Source organism: Mirounga leonina, unplaced genomic scaffold, assembly GCF_011800145.1.
Source record: "Mirounga leonina isolate KUSES-001 unplaced genomic scaffold, KU_Mleo_1.0 Mir_129, whole genome shotgun sequence".
Taxonomy (NCBI): Eukaryota; Metazoa; Chordata; class Mammalia; order Carnivora; family Phocidae; genus Mirounga; species Mirounga leonina.
The window spans coordinates 40,237,173-40,263,515 of record NW_023270323.1 but is presented as its reverse complement, the minus strand read 5'-3'; the positions used below and the strand labels follow the sequence as shown (position 1 = coordinate 40,263,515).

General features: G+C 43.8%; 1 protein-coding gene across 2 annotated transcripts in view; it reads right to left on the bottom strand.

The window, feature by feature from the left end:
- Positions 1 to 21,437: 21,437 nt before the first annotated feature.
- Positions 21,438 to 26,343, bottom strand: part of USP46 (ubiquitin specific peptidase 46) — a 54,413-nt gene continuing 49,507 nt past the window's right edge. For both annotated transcript variants that reach the window (XM_035004997.1, XM_035004998.1), the window contains exons 8-9: positions 25,681 to 25,759; positions 21,438 to 24,823 (exon numbers count right to left, since the gene is read on the bottom strand). In XM_035004997.1, coding sequence (XP_034860888.1) covers positions 24,722 to 24,823; positions 25,681 to 25,759 — 181 coding nt within the window. In that variant the 3' untranslated portion in view covers positions 21,438 to 24,721. The remainder of the gene's footprint in view (positions 24,824 to 25,680; positions 25,760 to 26,343) is intronic.

The window sequence follows — 26,343 nt, the reverse complement described above, 5'->3', positions numbered from 1 at the left end:
GGGGAGTTATGGCTGCTGACGTCCAGGAGGCCAGCAGCGCACCTGGCTTCTAAGGAACATCCGCAGTGCTTTGCCGCCAGCAGCCGTGGGAAGAAGACTAAAAGCATTCAGACTCTCGTAGGGCTCCTGCTGAGACCCCCGGGGTCTCCTAGTGCAGAACACTTTCTCACAGTTCATTTTAATGTGAAGGGAAAGCATTTCTGGGGCCCCTGGGTGGCTCAGTCGGTTAAGCGTCTGCCTTCGGCTCAGGTCATGATCCCAGGGTCCTGGGATCGAGCCCCGCATCGGGCTCCCTGCTTCACAGGAAGCCTGCTTCTCCCTCTCCCACTCCCCCCTGCTGGTGCTCTCTTTCAAATAAATAAAATCTTTAAAAAAAAAAAAAAAGCATTTCTGGCTGCATTTTCTTTTTTCATCACCACAAAGGGGTGCCCCCGTCACTCGGGGGGGGACCCGTGGGGCTAGGAGCCGCTCCCCAGAGCCTCAGTCACATCCGTCCCTCCTCAAGTGCCAGGATGCGCTCCACCCAGAGAGAGGCTGCGAAGCTGCACACTGCTTCTGAGGGTCCAATGACAAGGAACACTTTCCGGGGCCCCCAGGGGGCCTTTGAACTTGGGGCGTACAGACACTTCGCTGTTTCAACACCACAGGCCATTTCTGATGCTCCCAAGGCCCCACTCAGTTTCTGTGGACTCTTATCATTTACAAAAAGGCCTTTCTCATTTGCTTGCCGCTCGCGCCCCGCAAGAGGGAGGATGTTATTACTCCCTATTTCCAAGACGAAGGAAATGGCCCTGCACTTAAAGCCCTTTTTCCAAGGTGATGTGGCTATCCAAGAGCAAGGTCAGTCCTAGAATGTGCCAGAATATGAAGTGTTACCGCCTTTCTCAAGATAGAATCCTCTGAAGCAGACTCTTGAGACAAGGGTTTGAAGGCAAGTAGTTAATTTTAGGGGCGATCCCAGGAAGGGGAGAAATGAGAGACAAAAGGGAAGGAGGCCCGTGAAGTGTCTCCCGTGGGCACCCGAGGTGCATCCTACTGGGAGGCTCTGGGAGACCGTGTATCACCTGCCACTGAGGGATGCTTATCCTCTAATCTCCGGCTGTCATTGGCTGAGGGATCCTCCAAGGGCATTAACTCCCTGGCCTGTTCAGCCTGCCTCAGGCGCAGACGGAGAGCAAAGCTTTGTGTGGAGAAGCCTCCGCCCTGTGTCTGGACGGGGAGGGGGGAGGGGATGGGGGTGGGGCACCAACAGCACCTGCCAGGCTCCTGTGTGCCAGCCAAGGCTCCGGGCCCTGCCCCTCCCTCACCCAGCCCATTGCCAGGGACTGCTCAGAGCCCGGCCCTTGGGGCGGGGGGCGGGGGGGAAGGCTGTGACTTTCCCAAGGGCAGCCCCTGTAGCCTGAGAGGGACGGGATCGGAAAGAGCTTATGATAGGGATGCCGGGTAAAGACTGAATCCAGCTCTGCCATTTCCTGAGGGAAATAGCCTTCACCTACTAGAGCCTATTTCTCCACCAGAAAAATAATATATACTGCAGTGGATTGGTGGGAGGATTAAATATGTAAACACTAAAGGGTGAGCCCAATGACAGCAGGGATCGTGTGTGTCTTAATCATCAGTACGTTCCCAGTGCTTAACACAGTGCTGGGTAGCGAATGGAAGGCAGGCAGGCAGGAACTGACAAATGTCAGCAGCCCAGAACCTGGTCCACTGAACGCTCTCGAAAAGTGTTGCTTCCCATCCTGCCTTGCAGGTCCTTGGCCTGGTGATACACTATGACATCATAATAGCCGAATCAGGGAGAAAATGAAACTTTTAAGCACTGCTAAATATTGTTTGGTTTTTCGGGGGAACCATGAAGTATAGAGTTAGAAAAGTATTTCCCAAAAAGAGGCTCAATGTCTCTCTAGCTTGCTGTCTGTGAAGCATCGTGTGGACTTGTCCTCTCTCCTCCCTCTGACTCCATCCTGTTGTTCCCTCTCCTACTGGGACTGGGAGTTTATGGGCCCAGGACGGCCAGGTGCAAAAGGCAGGGGTGGGACCAAAGCCCTAATGTTCTTGCTGCTTTTTGTACCTTTCCTCTTACACCCAGCCTGCCACATCCCACTCTGCCTCCCCACCCCCGCCCCCCACTGCTCATCATACGTCAGCAGTGAGCCCACAGAGGATCTCATATCAGATAGAATCTTCCACCCATCCTGTGTTTCAGTGAATGTTACTGTGAATGCCCATGCATCACGAACCCCAAAGCCAGAAACATGCTGTGCACATTGATAGTCATAAGGACAATGCTGAGAAACCACAAGGCAAATCTCTTTTCCCACAAACCTTTTTGGAGCAACTGCTATGTGCCAGGCACTGTGCCCAGCTCTGCGGATACAATGGGAAATACGGTAGAACCTATCTCTCCTCTTACGGGACTTGAAGCGTCATGGGTAGGCAGATTCCAAACAAGTGATCACCAAATAAATATATACAGTTGACCTTTGAATAATGCAGGGATTAGGGGCACCAACCTGCTGTGTAGTCAAAAACCCACATATAACTCTTGACTTCCCCCAAATTTAACTATTAAGAGCCTACTGTTGGGGCATCTGGGTGGCTCAGTTGGTTAAGCGGCTGCCTTCGGCTCAGGTCATGATCCTGGAGTCCCTGGATCAAGTCCCGCATCGGGCTCCCTGCTCGGCGGGGAGTCTGCTTCTCCCTCTGACACTCCCCCCTCTCATGTGCTCTCTCTCATTCTCTCTCAAATAAAATAAAATAAAATCTTTAAAAAAAAAAAAAAGAGCCTACTGTTGACTGGAAGACTTATCAATAGCATAAACAGTCCATTAACATGCATTTTGTTTGTTATATGTATTATAAGCTGTATTCTTACGATAAGGAAAGCTAGAGAAAAGAAAATGTTATTAAGAAAATCATAAGGATTTTTTTTACTGGATTTACTAGAATTACAGTCATATGCGAGGTGAAGGAAATGTATAAAGTCCTGTAAGATTCTATAATGCGATGTCACCTCACCTGGGAAGTGTCACCAAGGAAGTGGCATTTGGTGTGTAGATGCTGAGTTAAGAGAAGAGGTCTGAGAAAGAGGCGGGGACTGCCCGGTAAAAACCCTTCGGGAAGGAAGAAACCCACCACATGCAAAAATCTGAGAGGTCCAGTGTGGCTCAGGCAGGGTGAGCAAGGGAGAGCAGGACCCCGGAGGAAGCCTGAGGACTTCAGTGATTCTCCCCAAAGTCATGCAGCCAGCCCCTGTGGGGACTGGACTGGATCCTGAGCTAGAGGAAGCAGAGCATTGTTTAAGTCATTCATCCCAGGGACATTTACTGAGCGTCTACTGTGGCCATGCCCTGTTTTAGGCATCTAAGTAGAGAAGAGAAGAAAACGAAGTCGCTTCTCTCAAGGACTTTGATCTTCGTGATGGTGGAGCCGTGGGCACCCGTGGAAGAATTTTCAGCAGGAGATGGAGATGACATAATCGGGCTTGCGTAGTTAGGCCGGTGGGTTGCATGAGGTGCAGTGAGCCGGGGTGCAGAGGGCATTTGGAGGCGGCTGCAGCAGTCAGGGTGGGAGCGAATGGTGGCTGCGACCAGAGCGTGACAGAGGAATGGAAAGAAGAGGCTACGTTCGAGAGGTACTTCGCAGGTAACGCCTGTTGCACGTGACATTAACTACGGATGTCAGGGTGTGCGTGATGGGGACGTCACAGGTAACATCCAGGCCTCTGCAAGTATGCAGGGCCTTCTGAATCATCTAAGAATGAATAGTTTATGTGCAACGCAGTTTAAACATTTGGATTCCTGAAAAACATGGTTACGGCGTGGGACACCGTCGTTAACCAGAACCTGCCCTTTTCCCAACTGTGTGTGATTTAAGATAAATAAAAGGCGAGGGTGTGAGGAAGTTATTTGTACTGGCAGAAGTAGAAGATCTAGGTCTAGACTGTGATTTTTTTTTTCAGTTTCTGATTTAAAATTTTTCAGAATGTTTTTTATGATCACGAGGGTTACAGCGGGTTCCGAATACTGCCACTTCCAGTTATCACAAATGTGGCCGCTTAAAACGAGAGAAATTTATTCTCTCACAGCTACGGGAGCCAGAAGCCTGAAATCAAAGTGTTGGCAGGGTTGGTTCTTTCTGGAAGTTCTGAGAGAATCCATTCCTCATGCCTCTCTGCTAGGTTCTGGAAATCCCTGCTGTTCTCTAACTTGCTGACACATCCCTCAGTCTTCACTGGCTTTCCCCTTGTGTCTACGTCTCCTTTTCTGTCTCTTATGAGGACCAGTCCTTGGATTTAGGGCTCACCCTACATCCTGGATGATCTCATCTCTAGCTCTTTAGCTTGATTATATCTGCTAACACCGTATTTCCAAAGAAGTTCATATTCACAGATACCAGAGGGTTAAGACTCAGACACTTCTTTTGGGAGATACATTCAACCCTTTACAAGGGAATAACCACTTATATTAGAAAATATGATTGCAGGAAATTGATTTAGAGAGTTTCTGGGTTTCAAGGATGTACATAGAAATACACCAGCTTTCTCTTTGCTGCTAAAAATTAATTACTATACTCTTTTTTTCCCTTCCCGAAGTGCCATACAGAAGAGCAGAGATTTCAGTAGTTACAACCCGCGGTTTAATGTATAAACAGAGGAAACAAAGGATTTGTTTCATTGTGCCTGGCCTTCGAGATATATACAAATTCTTTCAAGCTAGGACTAATTGTTTAGTTTAAAGGTTGATGATTTATTTGCCAAGGAGTCGGAAAATAACCAGAGATTAAAGAGCAGCTGTGGATGAATTAATTTTATCCCCAATCACATGAACAAGATCTGGAAATGTACCAAGAGGAAAAGCAAACAAATGAGTTGAAAATCCTCGCCATGTACATCAGACTTAAGCTAATAGGTTTTCAATCTATTTCCCACTGCAAAGAATAATAGCAGCTCAAAACATTGAACATTTACTTTGTGCTTGCCAGCCACTGTTCAAAGCACTCTGCGTGTATTAGCTCATGTGATTCCCCACAACAGTCCGATGACAGTTCTCACCCCCACAGTGCAGTACAGAAGAGATATTGAGCAGGGAATTCAGTAACTTGCTCAAGGTCACAAAGCCACTAAGCGGTAGAGAGGCCAGGATTTGAACCCAGGCACACATCAGAGCACGCATAGGCGATTTTTAAAGTCTTTTTTATTTCAAAACTATACATAATCATAGTGGTTATTTTTCTGCTAAAGGAAAAATGTTGGGTAAAACCCTGCCAGTTTACCAAGCACCCACACTTCTATTCCACCCTCATCTTCCTACCTTCCAAAATGATCATTGGAGTGTATTTAATGTCTTTCTCCAAAAAAATGATAGGTGTAAAAATGTCTCTTAGGACAGGTTGTCTCTATTTGTATAGCTAGCCAGGATATCTGGGACTCCAGGCAAGGAGCAAGGGGCAAGGTCACATGAAGGACAGCCTCTAAGATCAAAAACAAGAAAATCCAGATTGTGGATTTTGTTGGGGGGGGGGGGGGAAGGGATACGATGAAACTTTAGATTAAAAGAGCCTGAAAAGACACAACCGTTTTTTTAAATGATGAAGATGAAACAAACCGTAGTGTCCAAGGATGCACACTGGGTAATGAAATGATGGTAAAAACACAAGAAAGTAATAGCAGAAAAAGCCAGCAGAGGGGCTCCGTCGGAGAAAGGAGGGACAATGGTAAGGATGGGGCACGAGGAGGAGGGTCTGGGGTGTCTCACAAAGTTCTAGTGCTTGTTTTGGGGACAATTACAAAGTGTCCGGCTCACCATATCCTATTACACCATTCATTGACTTTGTGTGGTGCTCTGTATTGGTATTTTATTTTACCTTAAACACATTTAAAAAAAACTTTAATAATAACTTAAGCATATCATTTCCAAATATAGAGGCAAACACCTGGAGAAATGGCTAGAACAGGAGAGGGTGGATTACTTCTGGGCGGGGGGGGTCGCATGGCTTATGGGGGATGAACTCCTATATTTATTTCATTGTAAATCTTTTGATGCTGAGTTCTTCTGCTTAAAACAATAGATTAATTTTTAAAAGAAAATAAACCAGGCGTCGTAAAACCTTACTCGCCAGACTGTCAAGTATTTAATTATGAATATAGAGCACCCAACCCAGTGTCTAGGTTGTAACAGGCACTCAATAGGTAGTTGTGATTATATTTACTCTCCCATGCCAAAATGCAGGCTGAAGAAATGTGTCCATGAATCCCCAGCCCTGCCTGGCACATAGTATGCACTCAATAAATATATCCTTATGAAACGAAAAAAAAAAAAATTCAACATAAACTTCCTGGCAAAACCTTGCTAGTTCTGGCCATGAACCAGCTAGGAAATGCCACATCATATTAAGGCATTTGCAATTAGCATTAGGGAGGTATTGAAGCAGGGTCTGATTACAACACTTCAAAAGAAGATAGCCCGTCTGCCCCCAGAAGTAGTTGAAAGGAAAAAAAATTTAAATTCTAAATTGCAAAACTAGCATGTGCACTAAAGTTTTTAAAGCTGACTTTGTCTCCCACGCCCAAATGTGAGCTGGATTTAGTGACTTGTTTCCAAAGAATAGAATATGGCATGGGACAAATAATGTTACAGTGGCGAAGCCTGCAGATACTACCTTCACCGAAGGACCAAGATTAACACGACAGTGATAAGTCCATGACTGCATGCAATGAGGAGACACCTCACCCCTGAGGATTTCTTTCCAAAAATTCACATCCTCAATCCAAGTATGAGAAAAGCATCAGACAAATTGAAATTGAAGGACATTCTATAAATTCTCTGACCAGAACTCCTCAGAACTGTCTAGATCATGAAAAACATGACGACTAGCTTGATTGTGGTCATTTTTTCACAATGTAAATATATATTAAGTCACTATGTTGTACACCTTAAAAAATAAAAATAGAAGTTTGTTGAATAATAATAAAAAAATAATGAAAAACAAGGAAGAGAGGCAAAAGTGCTCCAGATCAGAGTGGACTCTGGACACATGACGTCTAAATGTGATGCTGTATCCTAGATGGGATCCAGGGACAGAAAGAGAACAGAAGTGGGAAAAGTGGTAAAATCAAAATAAAGTCAGGAAGTTGGTTAATAATAATACGCCAGTCTTGATTTCTTAGCTTTGACAAATGTACCAAGGTAATGTGAGATGTTAACATCAGAGGGAAGGGGGAGGGGTTTTACAGGAACTCTGGAATATCCTTGCCAAATTTTCTGTAAATCTAAAGTAGTCTAAAATTAAAAGTTGATTTTTAAAATGCTGCCTTTTAGATTCTCTTGTTGTAAAAAAAAAAAATCTTAAAAAACAAAACAAAACACCCAAACTGAAGCCTGTCACATGGAATTCGGGTGGCACATCAGAGTATGCCAAGTCCCAGTTCTAGCTCACCCTGCTCTTTGGGCAATCTGGCATTAAAAGATGAAGCAAAGAGAGCAAAACACATGTAGCCTTAGGGAGGTGAAATGTTTTTAACAAAAATCATCTTGCAGTGACTTCCATTTCAAAATAATGGCAATTCCTTAGTCTATGTCTCTTCTATAGCTGAACTCCTGGACCGTCCAGACTGACCAACTGCAAGTGGAACGCGTGGGAAGAGCTTCTCAGGGACCGGGTTGACCAGCTGGAGGAACGGGTGGGAAGAGTTTCCCAAGGACCGGGTTGACCAGCTGGAGGAACCGGAAGAAGCCCTGGGTGGCCAGAGCACAGGGAGGGGAGGAAGAGTTGGTGGGAGGAGGTAAGGTGGAGAGAAGCAGCTTCCTGGATGTGCAGTGCTTTTCAGTTGGAGTGTGGAAAGGTTTATTCAGTGAGATGCCACTGGAGGGTAACTAACTGCACAGAAGCACCATATGACTTAAGGTCCCTCGGACCCCTGATGTGATGCTCTGAGGAGGAACAGACCAAAAATGAATCACCTGCATTTACTCGTGAAGAAACCTCAGACAAACCTAAAGGGAGGGGGTGTTCTATAAAAGACTGGCCTGCAGTCTTCAAAAATCTTAATTTACAAAAGAGTCGTGAGTTCGAGCCCCATGTGGGGCATAGAAGTTTCTTTAAAAAAAAAAAGAGTTTCATGAGCCCCTTGCAAAGACACCTACTATAAGGTTGCTTATAAAAGCAAGTAAAGAACCTAAATGTTCTTAACTTAAAAAGGCTAAAGATGTGACCACTAAATGTATGTAAATGAATCCAATCCAAATCCAATCCAAGAAAAAAATTATAAAGGATATTTTGGGGACAACTGGTGAAATTTAAACATGGACTATTAGTAATAGTGTTGAATCAACGTCAAATTCAGGAAATTTGATCATTGTACTGTAGTTAGTATGTAAGAGGATGATCTTGTCCTTAGAGGATATAGATGGAAGTATTTAGAAGTGAAGGGCCATAATGTCTCCAGCATACTTTCAAGTGGATCAGCAGAAATAGTAATAATAATGGTAAAGTGATAGTAATAAGACATACATATATAAAGAAATAAAGCAGGGCGCCTGGGTGGCTCAGTTGGTTAAGCGACTGCCTTCGGCTCAGGTCATGATCCTGGAGTCCCGGGATCGAGTCCCGCATCGGGCTCCCTGCTCGGCAGGGAGCCTGCTTCTCCCTCTGACGCTCCCCCCTCTCATGTGCTCTCTCTCTCTCATTCTCTCTGTCTCAAATAAATAAATAAAATCTTTAAAAAAAAAAAAAAGAAAGAAAGCAAATAGGGCAAAAAAAATCACAATCAGTAAATCTTGGTAAAGGTATACAGGTGCTTATTATTCTATTCTTGCAGCTTTTCTGTAGTTTTGTGATTTTTCAAAATAAAAAGGTAAAAGAAATCCTTCAGGCTGCTGTGCCATGAATAGGTTGGAGAGAGCAATCAAGAAGGTTGGTCCAGGCAAGACAGAAAAGTGGCTTGGACTAGGCATTTGACAGTGGACATGAAGAGACACCTATGTGGTTGACGTGTGTCTTGGAGGTGAAGGAATGGGCCTGAGGAATGAAGAGACAGAGGTATCCGATTTACATTTGTCATTGTCACAAGTCTATATGTCACCTTCTTTCAGGCTGGTCTACTAGCATAATATTATCTTCCAATATATTACGATAATCATTCAAGTAGCCACAAGCATAAATGTAATAAGTGTTATCATTAATGTAATTATTACAGACTACATACTAATAACTTGTTTCCACTGATGTAACAAATGCTCGTGGATGAACTGTAACCACTGCAGAAGGTGTGAGCAGTTAAACGTGGGCTACATGGGGGTGACTATGTTGCTGAAAGCTTCCGGCTGGCCCTGAGGCATGGTCAGGTTGGAGAGACACTGCTGCGGGTGTAGTCTGGGTTTGGATTCCTGTCTCTGACTCCTGGTGCATCTGCCTCTTTAGGATTTTGAAGCAAACCTCCACTCAGGCTAGAGGGGGTTTATTAATCACCGTCCCAGTGACTGTCTGACAGACAAACAAGATTATTCAAGAGACTTTAAAGTCAAAGTACGGAGTGAAGGCATCACTTTCATGACGATTTTAAAACAGTCCCTTCTAAAGTCCTACCTGCTCCTTTCCAAGTCCTACCCTTCAAATTTCAGATCTCTACATTTTATCTCGGGAATAGCAGCGGGAGAATACATTTTGTGGCATTTGCAATTTAAATCATGTGACTTTGGCAACTGTTAAAAAACAATCACAAATCAAGGGAAAAGCACTTCAGTAAAAAGACAAGTTTCACACCTGAACCAGTTGGAAATTCTAGACCCTGGTGAAAGGGTAACAGTGGAAAAATACATATCATCAACTTTCAAGCCTGTCTTGGCTCTAGGATACTTGAAAGAATCCCATCCTCCCAGATGAGGATAGACATCAAGCACATTTTACTGTCTTCCAGCAAATTTAAAATTATGTCTCTGATTACCCTCCTTAGATGATGGCTCCAGGGTCTGTGTGTGTTACACACACGAAACTAAAAAATCTCTTTAGGCATTCATAAACCCAAGGAGTTCTGAAGTTGAGTGTTAGCTTTTGTCCAAAAGGTTTAACAAAGGGCAATGCTTGATCTCGGGAGTTGTGAGTTCGAGCCCCATGTGGGGCATAGAAATTGCTTTAAAAAAAAAAAAGTTTCATGAGTCCCTTGCAAAGACACCTACTACAAGGTTGCTTATAAAAGCAAGTAAAGAACCTAAATGTTCTTTAAGGTTCTTTGACCTTAAGTCATATGGTGCTTCTGTGGGGTTAGTTATGGTACATCCATGTTATAGAATTATATGCAATGATTTTTTTTAACGAAGTAGCTCTGATATAGAAAGATCTTCAAGACAATTGAGTTGCAGGGAAGCAAGCTGCAGAATAACGTTTAATAACATTTAAGTTTTAAAAATCAAAAGTAAACACGTGCATGTTTACACATCTACTTGCATATATATGTGTGTTAATGTAAGAAAAGGTCTGGAAGGGCCTTCTACAACTTTTCATTACTAGTTACCTTTGGGGAAGGAAATGCGTTGGGAGAAAGGAGAAGGGGACTTTCAGTTTTTACCCTATTTTACAGGGTAGTTTTGAATTTTTAACTGTAATCATGATCTGTGTTATCACTTATGTAAGTTGAATGAACAAAAAATAAATGGCAAAGTCTCTTTATTTCAAAAATAATGCAAAGTATTTTTTCAAAGAAAAGATAAACATGTTGTCGGACTGGAGCTAGGGAAAGCATGGAGTTTCTGAATTAAAAAAACCCCAGGGGCCGGGCGCCTGGGTGGCTCAGATGGTTAAGCGTCTGCCTTCCGCTCAGGTCATGATCCCGGGGTCCTGGGATCGAGTCCCGCATCGGGCTCTCTGCTAGGCGGGGAGCCTGCTTCTCCCTCTGCCTCTGCCTCTCTCTCTCTCTCTCTGACTCTCATGAATAAATAAATAAAACATTAAAAAAAAAAAAAACAAAAAACCCCAGGGGCCGATCCCTAAATGGCTCAGAAAAGGGGCTGCGAAATTGCTACAGATCTGGAGCAGCTGGTTTGCTGGGCAGGAAGTGAGAAGTTGTCACCGCAGGCCCCCCGTGACTGTCCCTTTGGGCCCAGGAGAGATTGCAGTGCGCGTGGAAGGCCTGCAGCCGGCAAGCCCCCTGTCCTTTCGTCCTTTCCCAAGTGCAGAAACCGCACTTTTGGAGAAAATGCTGACTGATTTAGACCTCAGCAGCATAAACAGCTCCCAGGGGGTAAAACTTGTCCCAAAGCTGCTTACGGACGAAGTTCACTCAAAGTGCAGGAATGATGACTTGATGTCCTCAGCTCCTTCTGCTCTCTCTCTCACTGGTTGGCTGGAAGAGCATGCACCTATGCCCAGACCCTGATCTGCTGACTTTGTTGCCCTAAAGGAAAAGAAGATATAAAACACCCGTCTTATGTTCTCTGACGTTAAGTCTCTGCTCTTTAGGCTTAAAATACTTGGGGCAGGGGAAAGGGGGCAATAGGGTGGCGGAGGGGGGAGGGAGGGGGGCACGCATGCCTGCCCACTGCAGTAGCTTCACTGTTAACCTGTTTGGGCCTAGAAGTGTTCCTTATCTATAAATGCAATTTAAAATCTAAGCCATGAATGTTTCATTTATTAAAACAACAGGTTTACATGAAAACAAAAAACGAAAACAAAAACAACACACACACACACACACACTAACCTTAGAACCAGGCCACAGCAGACACCAAACATGAGCTAGTGTCTCTCAGAGAATTGATCAGACCTCAAAAGAATAAAAGAATTAATCTAAATGGTGCTGGGGTGCCTGGGTGGCTCAGTCGGTTAAGTGTCTGCCTTCAGCTCAGGGCATGATCTCAGGAGCCTGCTTCTCCCTCTCCCTCTGCCCCTGACCCCCCACTCATGCTCTCTCTTGGGCATGCTCTCTCTCTATCTCAAATACATAAATAAAATCTTTTAAAAAATTAATCTAAATGGTGTTAGCATAGTCCTACTGCTTATCTTAAATTAATCCAGCAACTTCATTTGTTCCTATTTTAAATATGTGCATAAGTGGAAGATTGGAGTGGTACCATTGTGTTCAGCTAGTCCAGACCTATTAATGAATTAATAATGACACACTAACAACTAACAGTTTCTGAACACTTACAGCATCGAATGTATTGAATGCACTGAACACAGAGGCAAGAGTTGTGCTATGTGTCTGATATACTTCATTTTGTTTAATCCCATAACACTTAGACATAAGTACTATTATTATCATCATCCCCATTTTACAGATAAGGAAACTGAGACCGACCAAGAACACACCACTGGTAAATGGCAGAGCCTATATTCTAATTCATGTTAATTTGATTTCAAAACCTGTGCTCTTAATTGCTGTGTTACTTATGGAAAATCTATTCTTCCGATGAACAAAAGCTTGGTTCTGAACCACCTCAGCATTTGTGCCTGGAATTCAAACCAGGTAGCTTTGGTGGTACCAGAACAAAGCTTCGTAAGTGTCAGCCTTAGTTTGCCCATCCCTAGATGGGAATGATACTACTCGACCCCATTTCACAGTGTTGTTATGGGAACCCAAGGAGGCAACTCATGTAATGTACTTAGAGTAGTATTTCACACGTAGCAATTGCTCAATAAATATGTAATACAAATAACTAGTACTTGCAAAAGAGTATCAGTAGACATAGCAGCTGAACTGGTTTACCAGTTCACAGCAAACACCTTGCAGAAAATAGGGTCTGAGTCATGAGATACTGCAGAGAGGGAGACTCTTGATGGAAGGACTGAAGAAGCCATGAGAATTAAGTCCACCTACTTGATGATTTTACTTGGCACTGGAATCCACCCAGGCAGAATGGGCTGGCTACTTTATCCTCCTTTCTATCCTCTGACCAACAATGCTATCTTAGTGAAACAGAGTTAAAATGAGCTCAACCCTACTTGAAAGTTGCTAAGAGAGCAGATCTTAAAAGTTCTCACAACAAAAATCCAAAACAGAACACTGGAACTATTTGAGGTGATGGATGTTAACTAAGGTAATTGTGGTAATTATTTTGCCGCATATATGTATATCTTATCATTACCTTGTACACTTTAAATGGATACAATGTTATATGTCAGTTACACCTCCATAAAGATAACGGAAAAAAAATCAGCTCAACGTGCTCTTTAAAGGGGGAGAAAGCCACGAAAGGGCAGCATTAAAGGTTGAAAGATGTTTGGGTAAAGAAATAAAGGAAGCCTTACCTTTTGAGATTTATTATTTTAAAGAGAGAGAAAGAGAAAGAGCACTCAGGCGTGGGGGGGGGGGAGCAGAGAGAGAGGGAGAGAGAGAATCTCAAACAGACTCCCCGTTGAGCTTGGAGTCTGACATGGGGCTCGATCCCAAAACCCTGGGACCCTGAGCCAAAACCAAGAGTCTGATGCTTAACCGACTGAGCTACCCAGGTGCTCCATGGAAGCCTTACCTTTTGAATAACAGATTGGTAGTTTTCAAACTGTGTTCCATGGAACCCTGCTTCAGGGGTTCCAGGAAGGTTTTCATTAGGATTTCACTATTTAAATATAACTTGGCTTAATAATCAACAGACATACTCCAGTTATAAGTCAAATTTAAATTCGCTGGAGACTTCCAACTGAGTTAACTTGGGAGGTTAACTTATTTTTATGAAGATTACAAAAATAAAAGTTCCCCACTCTTTTTCTTTACTGAAAAGAATCCTGGAATTTGCAAGACAGCTTTTTAAAAAAACAACAGAAAAACAACAAAACAAAGTATTATTTATAATCATATATATGTCTATGTGAACTTGGATTTTCTTAATCCTATGTGAGCAAAACAAAATTCATAACTGGGTGCTGAGACCAATAAAACACTGCCACTTTCAAAATATCATGGTCATCAAGTAGCCTCCTCATTGTTCTCATTAATTTTGCAAAGTTAGCTTATAAAAGGAATGTATATTAATAAAATGCGATATAAAATACTACATATACCCTCAGTAAAGTTCTACGTAAGATTTTTTCAAAAAAGACTGCTACTAAATGAAAAGTTTGAAAACCTCAGCCTTAGCTCATTTGGACAATGGGGTGGGGGAGGGTGAAGTCCCATGCATAAGACCCTCAGGTTTCTGCTCTACCCCGTTTCTCTGTCCCTGCCCAGACCCCTGCAGCTCTGAGGCTCTGTCAGCAGGCAGAGGTGGAGATGAGATTCGAAGAGCTAACACGGAGTTTGCGGCCCTTTCCTGCTTTGAGGGTCCACCACACACAAGGTGGCCCTGCTTCAATGCCGAAGGCGACGTCCGCCAGTCCCTCCTTCCTTACTCTAGTTCATACCTGCTTGGAAAGCGAAACAAGCAAGTCTTGCTAAGATCTCAGGGCTTCCGGTTCCTTGTCTCAGCTTTGGAAAATCTGCACTGTTAACTGGGAACTTCCTTTCTGCTTTGGCATTCTTCAATTTAATCTATTAATCAATGAAATCTGTTCATGACATGCCAGGAGGGAAAATACCAACAGGAAAGGGTGAAGACAAATAGAAATATTGAGCCTGGCCCCATCCCTCTGGGAAAATTCCAGAAAGATAAGGGGTAGATGGAAAGGTGAAGACCTAGAAGAGAAGGCATGTGAGACAGATAGGAGCTGTAAAACTTTGCATTTAAAAAAATGTTTTTTTTTTAAGTAGGCCCTACACCCAGCATGGAGTCCAACGTGGGGTTTGAACTTACGACCCTGAGATCAAGACCTGATCTGAGTTCAAGAGGCAGATGCTTACCTGACTGAGCCACCCAGGTGCCCCAAAACTTTGCACTTCTGCATAAACATTTGTAAGACTATATTTTATAATCTAGATTAGCTCATAACTAATAGAAGAGCCATTATTTTCACTATAATTTTCCAAATAAATGTGGTCACCCTCGGGGCACCTGGGTGGCTCAGTCGTTAAGCGTCTGCCTTCGGCTCGGGTCGTGATCCCAGGGTCCTGGGATCGAGCCCCGCGTCAGGCTCCCTGCTCAGCGGGAGGCCTGCTTCTCCCTCTCCCACACCCCCTGCTTGTGTTCCCTCTCTCGCTGTGTCTGTCTCTGTCAAATAAATAAATAAAATAAAATAAAAAAAAATGTGGTCACCCTCAAACACCGCAGCTTCAGTTTCATTATATCTTGTTATTTAGCCATTATGCAAGTTAAGCCTACTTCAAGCGTAAAACCTCTGTATTGCAAAAATGTTTCCACATTTATGCAGAAACATTTCAGGTTCAAGGAATGACACATTATTTCAAGCTAGACGAATGACAAAGAAGACGGGTAATCACTTAAAGCGGGTTGTTCATCTGAACTGTGCTAACACCTCATAAATTTATCCTTTATGTGTTTAGATACCCAGAAGAGTTGGAGACTTATGAGTTTTGGTAACTTTCCAGTGCAATCTGAAGATTCTATCAGTCTAAAACAAGACCAGCCGTAATTAACTGTTGAAGACGAGTCGTGGGTTCATGGAGGTTCAGTATTCTATTCTACTTTCTTATAATAAAGTTTAAATATGTATGTGTGTATTTATTTATATAATCTGCTCTCCCTGAAATCTATTTTAGAATAGATCCCATCAGTCAGCTTCATCTAAATCTTAGTGTGACAGAAGTCACGCACTAACCAGCCATCCCTAAGAAAAAGAACTATTTCTCCCTGTTCCCTTCAGCTCTGCTTTGCAACTTTTCTCCCTGGATTTCCTTCTCACACGTACCTCATTCCATCATTCCCAGTTCCTGTTCTCGAATGTCGCTATAGACTTTCTGTCCGTACATCACTCCCTCAGATATCTAAATGGAGAAGAGAATAATCCTGAGCCTAAGGTAATTAAAATTCTATGATATATCCTATAGTTTGGAGTCAGCAGACATGATTATAAATAAATGCCTCCAGCAAGAATAATGTAAGACTGCTCCAAAATGGGCAAAACGATTTTCCAGAAATTCAAAAACAATAAATGAATCTCTACCCCCGTATCACTCTTGCAGAGGTCTTACAGTCTGTGTGCACAAAAACCAATAGCTTGCAAAGAATTTTAACCAAATTGTGGGGGCCCCCGGGTGGCTCAGTCGGTTAGGCATCTGCCTTCGGCTCAGGTCATGATCTCGGGGTCCTGGGATCGAGCCCCGCATCGGGCTCCCTGCTCAATGGGGAGACTGCTTCTCCCTCTCCCTCTGCCCTTCCCCTGCTCCTGAGTATCCACGCGCATTCTCTCTGTCAAATACATAAAATCTTTCAGAATTTTAACCAAATTGTGAATAGCAGGGGGGAAAAAGAGAGAGAACGGTATGTTTGCACTTGGGCAAAACTGTAAGGATTAAAATTATGCCTTGTCATCTTCTCTGGCTTGCCGTGGGGCACTCTCCCTGTTACCTTCCAAAATACCGAAGTAGCTGTCAGATGTTTCACTTAACTTCACTTTCTATCAGTTCCTCGGTGATGCCATTTTTTCCCCTTCTTCTTCTATTCTTCTCTTCCCGCCTGTAACATTAACAAGCTAAATGGGACCAGTAATCAATTGTCCTCTACTCTTCTTAGGTTCTTCCACGCAAGCTTCTGCTTGATAATGAAGCACTTGTTTTTACTCAAAGACCTCTTCTAGGCGTGAAGCTTCAGATGTGAAAGGGACAAAGGAGAGAAGAAAATGATCTCTTTGAAGACAGAGAGCGTCTCTTTCACGTCTGAAGCTTCACGCCTAGAAGAGGTCTTCGTTAATGTTACAAGGCCTACCATACTTTCCAGCAGTTTCTGCACATCACAATCCTCCTCTAACTTCATTTTACAAGTTAGGAAAACCTGAGTCCAGATTTATCCAGTTACTTTAAGAAGCCTCTCTTGGCATCTAGACCACCACCACCTTCCCCTCTGGGCAGGAGTTCCTGTAGACCAGCTACGTACCCGGACACTAATGACAACCTTGAATGTGTGTGGCTCATTTTTCTTCCAGCCACAAGAACAGCAGATCCAGGCTGACCCCAGGGAAGTGGCTTATCGCAGTCTAGCACACTCCTCTGTGGATGCTCTCCAGCCAGACCAAACAGGAACACAACTGGGGTTGAACGAATCGTGTTTAATGCTCATGGCAGTGAGACCACACATGGTGGGGAAGCATGGGGCAGCTCAGTAAGAGCGTGCAGAAAGAACCTATGGGATTGGGGCTTCAGTTGGGTCATTTGGGGGAGGGTCCAAGGAACAGGGGTTCACTCTGGATTGGGAGCTGTCTGGAAGTGGGGATAATTCTTTGGTCGTGGCTGAATCTCACCTGGGACAGTGAGTAAAGGGGCGGCAGTGACTCAGGTTTGGTGGGAGGGAGGAATGTTTGGCAGTTTGTGGTTTGCAGTGACCTTGTTTTTGCCTGTGCGTAGATAAAACTATGAAGGGGTCTTGTCTCTTGTGTCACTTCATCACGGTCACAGCGTGACCTTGACTGAGGCTGGTGTTCCGTGACATTGTGTCCAGCCGGAAAACGCTGCGGCCCGGCCGGAGCCACCGGGTCAGCTCCTAACAACATCCAAAACGTGGCTGTCGTGAGCTAGTTCCCGCCTGTCGGGGCTGTTTTTCTTGTTCTCTGCTCGGTTTGGTCTTGTCTTTGGGGCCTGGAAGATGTGGGGAGGATTAGATCAAAGGAAGCAGGAGAGCACGGTGCCCCAGAACGTCTTCATCACTGACACTAGTTCCTCTAGGCTTTCCATTGTTCTCGGCAGTTGTGTTTTTATCCCCCTCCAGCATCTGTGCAAGAAGGGCCCCTTTGCCAAACACCATTCATTAGCACCCGGAGCCCAACATCATGTCCAACATCTGACTGAGGGGAAGGATCTCCAGCATCCTCCGACCAGATGCCACAGCGAGGACTTGAACTCAGATCGGACTCAGCTCTTGAGCTGTTGCTTGCCCCACGTGCTCTGTTGAGAGCACCTGCTAGTGACCCCCCCCGCCCGCCCACTGGAACCTGGAGCTGAGTCCAAGTCCGGTAGGGCTCTTCCACACTACTTTTGAATGAGACTAAAATTCTTCTGTCAGCGATCCAGATCAGGGCAGTAACAGAAATGGCACGGCCTCTGTAGGCTGTACATCAGCTAGAGGTGCTTGTGGGGTTCACTGGGGCTCACCTGACCCTGCGGGCAAACGTAGATTGGGCCAGGTGCAGGAGCGAGACCCAGGCTAGAAGGGTCTTAACCTGATTCCCTTCCTCTGATGCCTCGGAGAGCCCCACCCCCTTATTCTTCCACATTCTGTCCAAATTCTCACTTGAGGGCAGATTCTCAGGTTAAGTCTGTCCCTCATAAACTGACTTCTCAGAGGACATAATTGAGAGCCAGGGCCATCAACGAACATCCAGGAAGAGGGATCCTCTCCACCCCACAGCCTTCACCCCTACTTCTGCTGACGCCTCAGATTGGCACAGACGACCTACATAGGCTGGCAACTCCTACTTATTTTTGTTCTCTGGCCTTGGCGGGGGGCGGGGGGGTTGCAGAGATGGAAAAATATGCAGAAGCAACTTTTCACTTTTTCAAACAAGTTATTCTGGGGGAGCGGGACAGAGAATTAGTCTTCACACAGGTTTCATAAAATATTTTTCTACCCCTCAGCATGGGATACAGGCAATTCTCAACCTGGAGGTGAGCTCTCCAGTGAAGATATTTGGCTTGCTTCAGGAGGGATGAAGGCTCACTCTTAAATTGTTCCTGTGTTTATTTTCGGTTATCTCAGCACAGGATGTTCTCTCAGGCAAGGTCAACTGAGAGACTCTTTAATAAAAATGCAGTTGAGTTGAATCACAGGAGAACTTGGTTAAATACATAGAAATGGTGGCTTTAACGATCACATTATTTTGCCTCCTGCCAAGTCAAGTCCACAGCTATGTTTCTTCTCCAAGCTCCGCAGTACGAGGAGGAGGTAAGAACAAAACAGGGTTTCGACCCACACAAGCGCCCGGCCTTCTCATGGCGAGCCTCGGTGGAACCTCACGCTGCCTAACGGAGCCCGTGTGGCCCGTGTGCTCCCTCGAGGGAGGGGAGAAAGTGAAGACGCATCGCACAACATGACTAGGATACCCTGGGGTCATTAATACTTTATTATGAATCATCCCGTGGGAAATGGGCACAAAATTAGGAATTCTCTTCACAACGTTTAATGTTTCTGACTGGTGTCTCACAACCAAAAGGAGGCTTCTCGTTTGTAAGCTCCTCACGTGCTTTGCTCAAAGCACTTTGAAAACATAAGGGAGCTCAAAAAGGAGAACACAGGTTGATAAGTCAATAAAGTCACTGAGTCATATAGCTTAGAAACGCTCATGCCCGGATCGGTTTTGCGAACGTTTGGACAGGCTGTTAATTATTTGGTAATAATGTAAAAGGATTGTTTATTTTATTCATAAAACCCTCTGTTAAGACATTCAAAATTCTGGCTCCTCTGACATGAAATTGAGAGTCAAAATGCTCGGGCGCCTGGGTGGCTCAGTTGGTTAAGCGACTGCCTTCGGCTCAGGTCATGATCCCAGGGTCCTGGGATCGAGTCCCGCGTCGGGCTCCCTGCTCTGCGGGGAGCCTGCTGCTCCCTCTCTCACTCCCCCTGCTTGTGTTCCCTCTCTCGCTGTGTCTCTCTCTGTCAAATAAATAAATAAAATCTTTTAAAAAAAAAGAGTCAAAATGCTCAGGGCCATCCCCACAATGTAACAGATTTACACTGTTTTTAAAAATGTGCCCTCCCTCAGAGGAGCAGGCAGGGAGGCAAGTGGGTCTCCAAGAGGGGGCCCAGGGAAGAAAGGGATGGGCCTGCTCTATCTAACTGCCCATCTGCTCCGTGAGACCCAGGCCAAACCCAGGCCAAACGCCAATCGGTGCTCAGCTGTGAATTCCCCTCAGGCGCAGTATTTCCATAATTTAAATTGCTTTTCCACAGACTTTTTTTTTTTCCCCTGAGGTAAACAATGAGGAAGGGGGTCTCTGCTCCCCTTTGTTGTCCCCCAAGTCCTAACAAATCTGGCGTGTAATAGGTGCTAAATAATCACTTCATTAGAAATCTCTCCACTTGGGGCATCTCTAGGACAAGTCTAAGCGGTTTGTGTTTAGTACCATCCCCACAATCAAAATCTTCCCTCAGGGGGGAGAATGACTTCACAAGGATTTTTATCTGCATGTATATAAATAGAGGTAAAGGAAGCCTTCTTCTGTTAAAGGTGTTTTAGGTATCAATGTACAGAAATGGCGGATAAATGGAGAACACATCTCATTCCCCAGAAACTGGGTTCTGCTGGTGGGGACACACCTATCCTGCATAACCCCATTTAACAGATGGACAGAACCAGGCCTAGAAAAGAGACTTTCCTAAGGTCTTCCCTTCCTACAACAGTCATGATAGCTCCAGGTGGCTTCCCAGTTCAGTCAGGTTTGGCTGACTTGCCCCGAGAGAAGACAGATGGAAATTGGTCTGTTTTTATTTCCCATAATTGGGCCCAGGCAAATGCATTCAGATGACAATCTCCTGCCCACACATGGACCCCTTGAAGGGACTGGCCTGGGGAGCAGGGGCCGAGCCCTGAGCATCTAACAGCAAGCTCGAGTCTCAGTCTCGGGAAGGAGACAACATGCTGCTTCCACCCAGCCAGGCCCCTGTAGGGAGTGGTGTGCACCCTGCTGGGGGCCCCCCCACAGCTCAGAAACCATCCAGAAGCCTAGGGGCTGGCTGTCAGTACAAGAGGGCCAGGGTCATACTCCCGCTCGGGCCTAGAAATCAGATTCTGGAAGCCACTTTCTTATTTGCGGAATGGATCTTCTATTTCGTAACTGGTAAAAGGTGATTTTTATATGCAGAGTCCCAGCTAAGGAATTCACTGTGATGTTTAATATACCTGAACCTAATTTTTTTTCCCCCCACTGATAGCCTCAATTTGCTATTCCCCAAATGTAGGTTTCTGGATTACTTCTGTTGATCTTTTTTTTTTACTCAAAAACAGGACTGAGTTACCTTCAGAATACCGACTTTATCAACCTTGACAGTAGCCCTGCATTTATAAATCACAATAACCAGAAGGTTCTTTACATTTCCACTGCTTCAAAATTAAGTTTGGAATGATTACCCAGACATGAGACTTGCCAATAACTCACATTTTATAAAAAGGACTTTAAGTCCATGTGTGTAACATTACTAAGATGTAATTCTCTAGGAAGGGAATTCCTATTTTATTTATTTTTTTGCAAACAATTTTAGAGGCAGGGTGTTAAACTGATTGAACTTTCACAAGATTGACGTTATTGCTTAAAGTGCTTGAATTGGTTACATTAAAAGAAAATTAAGGTACAGATTATTTTAAATAAAAACTAAACTTTTTTTAGCAACAAAATCAAATGAATGCCATACAAATACAGTAACTATTTTGATTACAAAGAAATGGAAGCCAAAAATAAATTAATGTAATATTGGAAAACAAATTTAATTAGGCAGAAAAGTAGGAAATAATTTTCCCTGACCCATGCCATTTACATGAGTTATTCACAATAGTGCTGATAAATGCCTTGACCATATAATAGCAAATGAGGGCAAAACATTAAGGGCACGATATTTTAATACACGTGAATATACAAAGTTGATCAAAATGCAATGTTTAAAGATAAAATCCATCTGTAATAAAGCTACACTCCAATATCTAAAATAAGTCCTAAGCTCCAGTTAGAACATAGTTCATTGTTAGGCATGCCCATGAAATTAAGCATATCCATGAAAATAAATGCATAGGGACCATTCCTGTCTTTTTTTTTCCATTTCATCTGAAATCCAAAATATGCCAGGCCGTAAAACCAAATACGACTGGCTTCCAATTTGAACCGACACCCTCTTGTATCGTTCCTTGGCGAACCAGCCCACTTCATGCTGCCTTGGAATGGAAAATGCATCCGTGTAACCAGACTGGATGTCAGCATTTTGCCAAAAGAGGCTTTTAAACAAATGCCTTTTTAGCAAACTGTACCATACATCTAGATGCTCAGCTAGTAAGTAACCAATAAAGCAAATATTTCTTCTCTGTTTTAAGTGTAAAACACTGTAACTTATTCTAAAACCTGCAGCATTTAAAAGAAATACAGCAGGCCTACTCTAACTCCTGCCAGAAAATGACACACAAAACCCCGGCGATTTGAGGGAATATTGCTGAGCCTTTGTGCTATCGTTGACCTCAGAATGGTCTCACACATCTCACATCTTTCTCTGCTTTATACGATGAATGACGGGTGAAAAATAAAGTGTTTGCATGCTACTGTCTTTATGTAAAGTGAAATGATAGGGGGAAATGTAGCTGCCTAGTGTTTGTTCATTTATCGAAGAGGAAAGAAATGATCAGATAGCTCTAAAGTTTAAAAATCTGATGGAGTGTCGGTGGATAAGTGTGTTTTGGTCTTTCTCCAATCTTCTTTTCCTGCATCACACAACCATTTTAATGCCTTTGCATTACCTTCCATACTTCTTCTTTACTCCTAACCTCTCTCCAGGAATACTGAATTCTAACTGACCCTTTCAGTTTCTTCTCTTAAGTCACTGGGAAAAACTCTTTACACATACAAAAAAATAATATTAATAATAATAATAAAGAAAATGCACTGAACCTATGACTTAGCATTTAGATATTACTTCGGTAGGTCTCCAATTGAAACTTTTTGTTTCTAATAAATTAGTTTCAAGAGTCATTTCAAAGATAATTTTAATAGTTTTTCTTATGAACCAGTTCCAAATATATTAGATATGAACCATTTTTTTTTAAAAAACTTTGCAACCTGCAGTCAAATATATGGGTTATATATAGTACAAACAGTTCCTTGTATCAGTCACCTTCAATTGCAAAGTGTCTCTCCTTAAAAACAGAATAAATACTCACCTTCTAGGTAATTGATTACTGCATATGTTTCATGGAGGGAAAAAAAGACAAAATATTTATAAATATGAATTTGCCTCTAAACAAGGCAAGGTATCACTTGTATAAAACAATAACGTGAAGATCACCCTGTTTTTGTCTTCTCCAGTGAAAAGTAAAACATTTCACTTCAAGCATGAACAAATGAAGTGTCGGCATGCTTATTTAAGTTCTGAGCAATAAACAGTTCAAGATATGTCAAAAACAAGAATCCAGTTTTCATCTAGATAAAGTGCTACGCTCTTCATTTTACAAAATGGCCACTAACGTTTTCGATTTCCATTTTAGTTCACATTATGCCCAACATCTGCATGTTCATTCGCTGATTTATTAGGTAACAAAATAATACGTTCACAGTATATTATAGTGTATGGAAGTCAACTGACTTCCCAAAGGAAGCCAAAATCTAGGACTCATAGTTATTTGTAAGAATCCAAAAACCAGCTCAACAGCAAAATACCAAATTGACCCTTTTAATAAAAGGTACCAATACTCAAATGATCTAATAAATACATATATAACAAAAGTGAAAAAGGTAAAAGTAACTCTAGTGAGATGAGGTTCTTCCATAAACTGTCTTGTCAAGCATTCTAGGAGTCTGAGCCAAAGAGACGCCACCATTTTGTTCATTCCTCCGCCCACCCACTCACACTTCCTCTGACCCACATTCACACCCAGCTAACTCCAGTAATCCCTCTAGGGAAGGTTCCACATTAGCCCCAGGGCTCGCCAGCACCTCAATAAACAGACGGAAATGCGAAAAAGCCAAGCGGCCGATGGTGGTGAAGCTGCAGCGCCCGCTGTCCTTCCTGATAGAGAAGGACGTGGGTGCTGACCGGCCAAGGAGAGCTGGGCCGGAAGCAGTCACCGCGGTGTCTCAGCCCGGTGACCACAGACTGCAAAACACCAGCAGGCCTGGAATGACACCCGGGAAAGCTTAGCAGTGCCAGAGAGAACAGATACGACTCACAGGACCTCATGGAAGCCGAGGGTCACTAAGAACAGACAGCACAGGGTTATTTTCCTGACGCGTGGTTTTGGTAGAAAGATAAGAAAAGTAACTTCTCACTGTCCACGAAAGCTTCCTCCTCTTGGCTTTGCCTGCCCTGAGCTTCCTACCTTCCTAGCCTCGGGGATTCTCAAGGCTGGCAGAGAGAGAGCACAAGCCGGGGCAGGCGCGAGCCCCCAGGAACAGCTTCTCTTCACCCTGTTCCACCTGGAGGATGGTCTTAGTATTGAGGTTACTCACTGTTCAATGTTTTCACTTGCACAAACTTAAAGCTATAGTTGCAGCCCTAAAAGGTGAACATCTACCCGATTCTTCTGTCCTCCTGGCAGAAAAGAGGCACAGCAGCAAAAACTGGGTAGCGGTGCTTCCAGGGACAAGTTAGAGGAATGCACTGAGACGCGATCCCGGGAGGCATTTAGGCCGCTCAGCAGAGACCCAAAACAGACTGTAGACATTCGCAGGAAATGTCACTCGGCTTCAGCCAGACACAGCCAGTGGTGGGGCATTTACCCGATCCCCAAATTAGCAATTGTTACTCATATAAATCTTACTACAATCTGATTGCAGTTAACACTACCTCAGACTAAAATAAAACCACAAGTAGTGCTGCATGTAAAAAAAAAAAAAACAAAAAAAAACAAAGGGAGAGAAAGTCTAACAGAGCCAGACCGTCGGACTTGGCGTCGTGTCCCTGGTGGGCCGCTGGGGAGGAAAGTGTGCAGGGAAACCACGGAAGAGTGCTTGGAACATTTCCCCCCATTTGAATTAGTCCCGCAGGTCTTTAAGTTATTCTCTTGACTGATAGAATAAAATATATCCAGATTCTGAATTTTTTGATATATCGGATGTCAGGCCATAGAATTCTTCAATAGCTTGGGCATCTATTTTCTGCAACAAAAGAGACACAAAACAATACCATTGTTTTTAACATGAGGACTGTGAGAAGGAAAGAAAAGCAGGATGAATGAGAAAATGTAAGAAACACTCTTCTAAAATCACAACTAGGAACTCTCAACAGCAACTGGGCAATGCCCCAGACTTGACAAAGGGGCACAATTACGTAACTTGCAAATTGTTGAGGAGGAAAGCCACCCTTTAATCTCTGAGGCCGCCGTATGTTAGCAGTCTTTGAGGAAGCCAGGGCTTCTTTCAAAGGGTAAGCCGGGGGGTCTTGGGAAAAACCTTAATTCTTTCAGGTCATCAGAGCTCATTCCCTTTAGTATCGCCCTATGAGCTAAAGTGGACCTTGTCTGAGAGTAGAATTCTCCCAGCTAGTATTCCTTTATAACAAAATCAATACACGGAACCCTTGATGTGATAGAACGATTTTCAGGTCCAACAGATTGAAAAAGTATTTTTAACGATCAATACAAGAAAATTTGGTATCATGAAAGAATTCTAGTAGAACTTTTTTTTATTTAAGTTTATTATTTGGTCTGTACCAGAGAAGGTTTCGGTTGCAGTGGAAAACAGGACTTACGTATAATATAAATATGATTTCAGTGACAGATCCCACATCTATGGCGGATCAGTTAACAAGAACACAGCATTGAGTCCCCATCACACCCCTTTCTGCCTTTCCACAGAGAATGAAGAGCAGCAGGGTTGAGTTATGAGAGAAATGTAAATTGTTTTGAAGCCAGATTAGGGGAAAACAGGCCTGTTTTAGGAAATGTCCACACATGCACATTCCCCAGAATACCCAACAGTGGGGCTAGGGCACAGACTGTAACCTGCATACCAACCTCTACAATGTCATCATCAAACAAAAGCCAGAAGCCATGACTCTTCACAATAGTAATATAATGCCCACGGTTAGGACCGCTGGAAAAGAACAAAGAGAAGTTATCAAGTTAACATTTCCTTCTTTAAAAAAACTATGCAGCTCTGCATAAGCAGTGGTTTACGAGAACCAACCCTCTCATCAGGACAGAGAACTGGTACAGGTCATGTCTCCGCCCCCATTAGTTTGGCCACAACGTATGAGGACCCACGTGGCGGTGCTGTGCTGAGCCTAAGGGAATCTTTGGCGAAGATGCAAAAACATCGGTCTTCTAAAGATCCTCAGTCCAGTGGGGAAAGCGGATATTCAAGCCTGACAAATACAAACAAACGACGACTGTGCACCTACTGTGTTCCAGGCTCTCTTCTGGCTGTCAGACAGAAAAGCAGTGATGAAAACAAAGCTCCCACTTTCCTGGGGTAAGGCTTGGGTAGGCAATGAACAAACCAAAATATAAAGATATTTCAAGGGGTAATGAGTGCCATGAAGAATAAAGCCAGAGTAACAGCATGGAAAGAGAGAACAGAAACCTGTCCCAGCTGAGCACAGGATCACAAATGGGTGAATTTTCAACGGACTTTTCCATGCTTCTATCTACAGCTACGGAATAAAAAAATACTTGCTC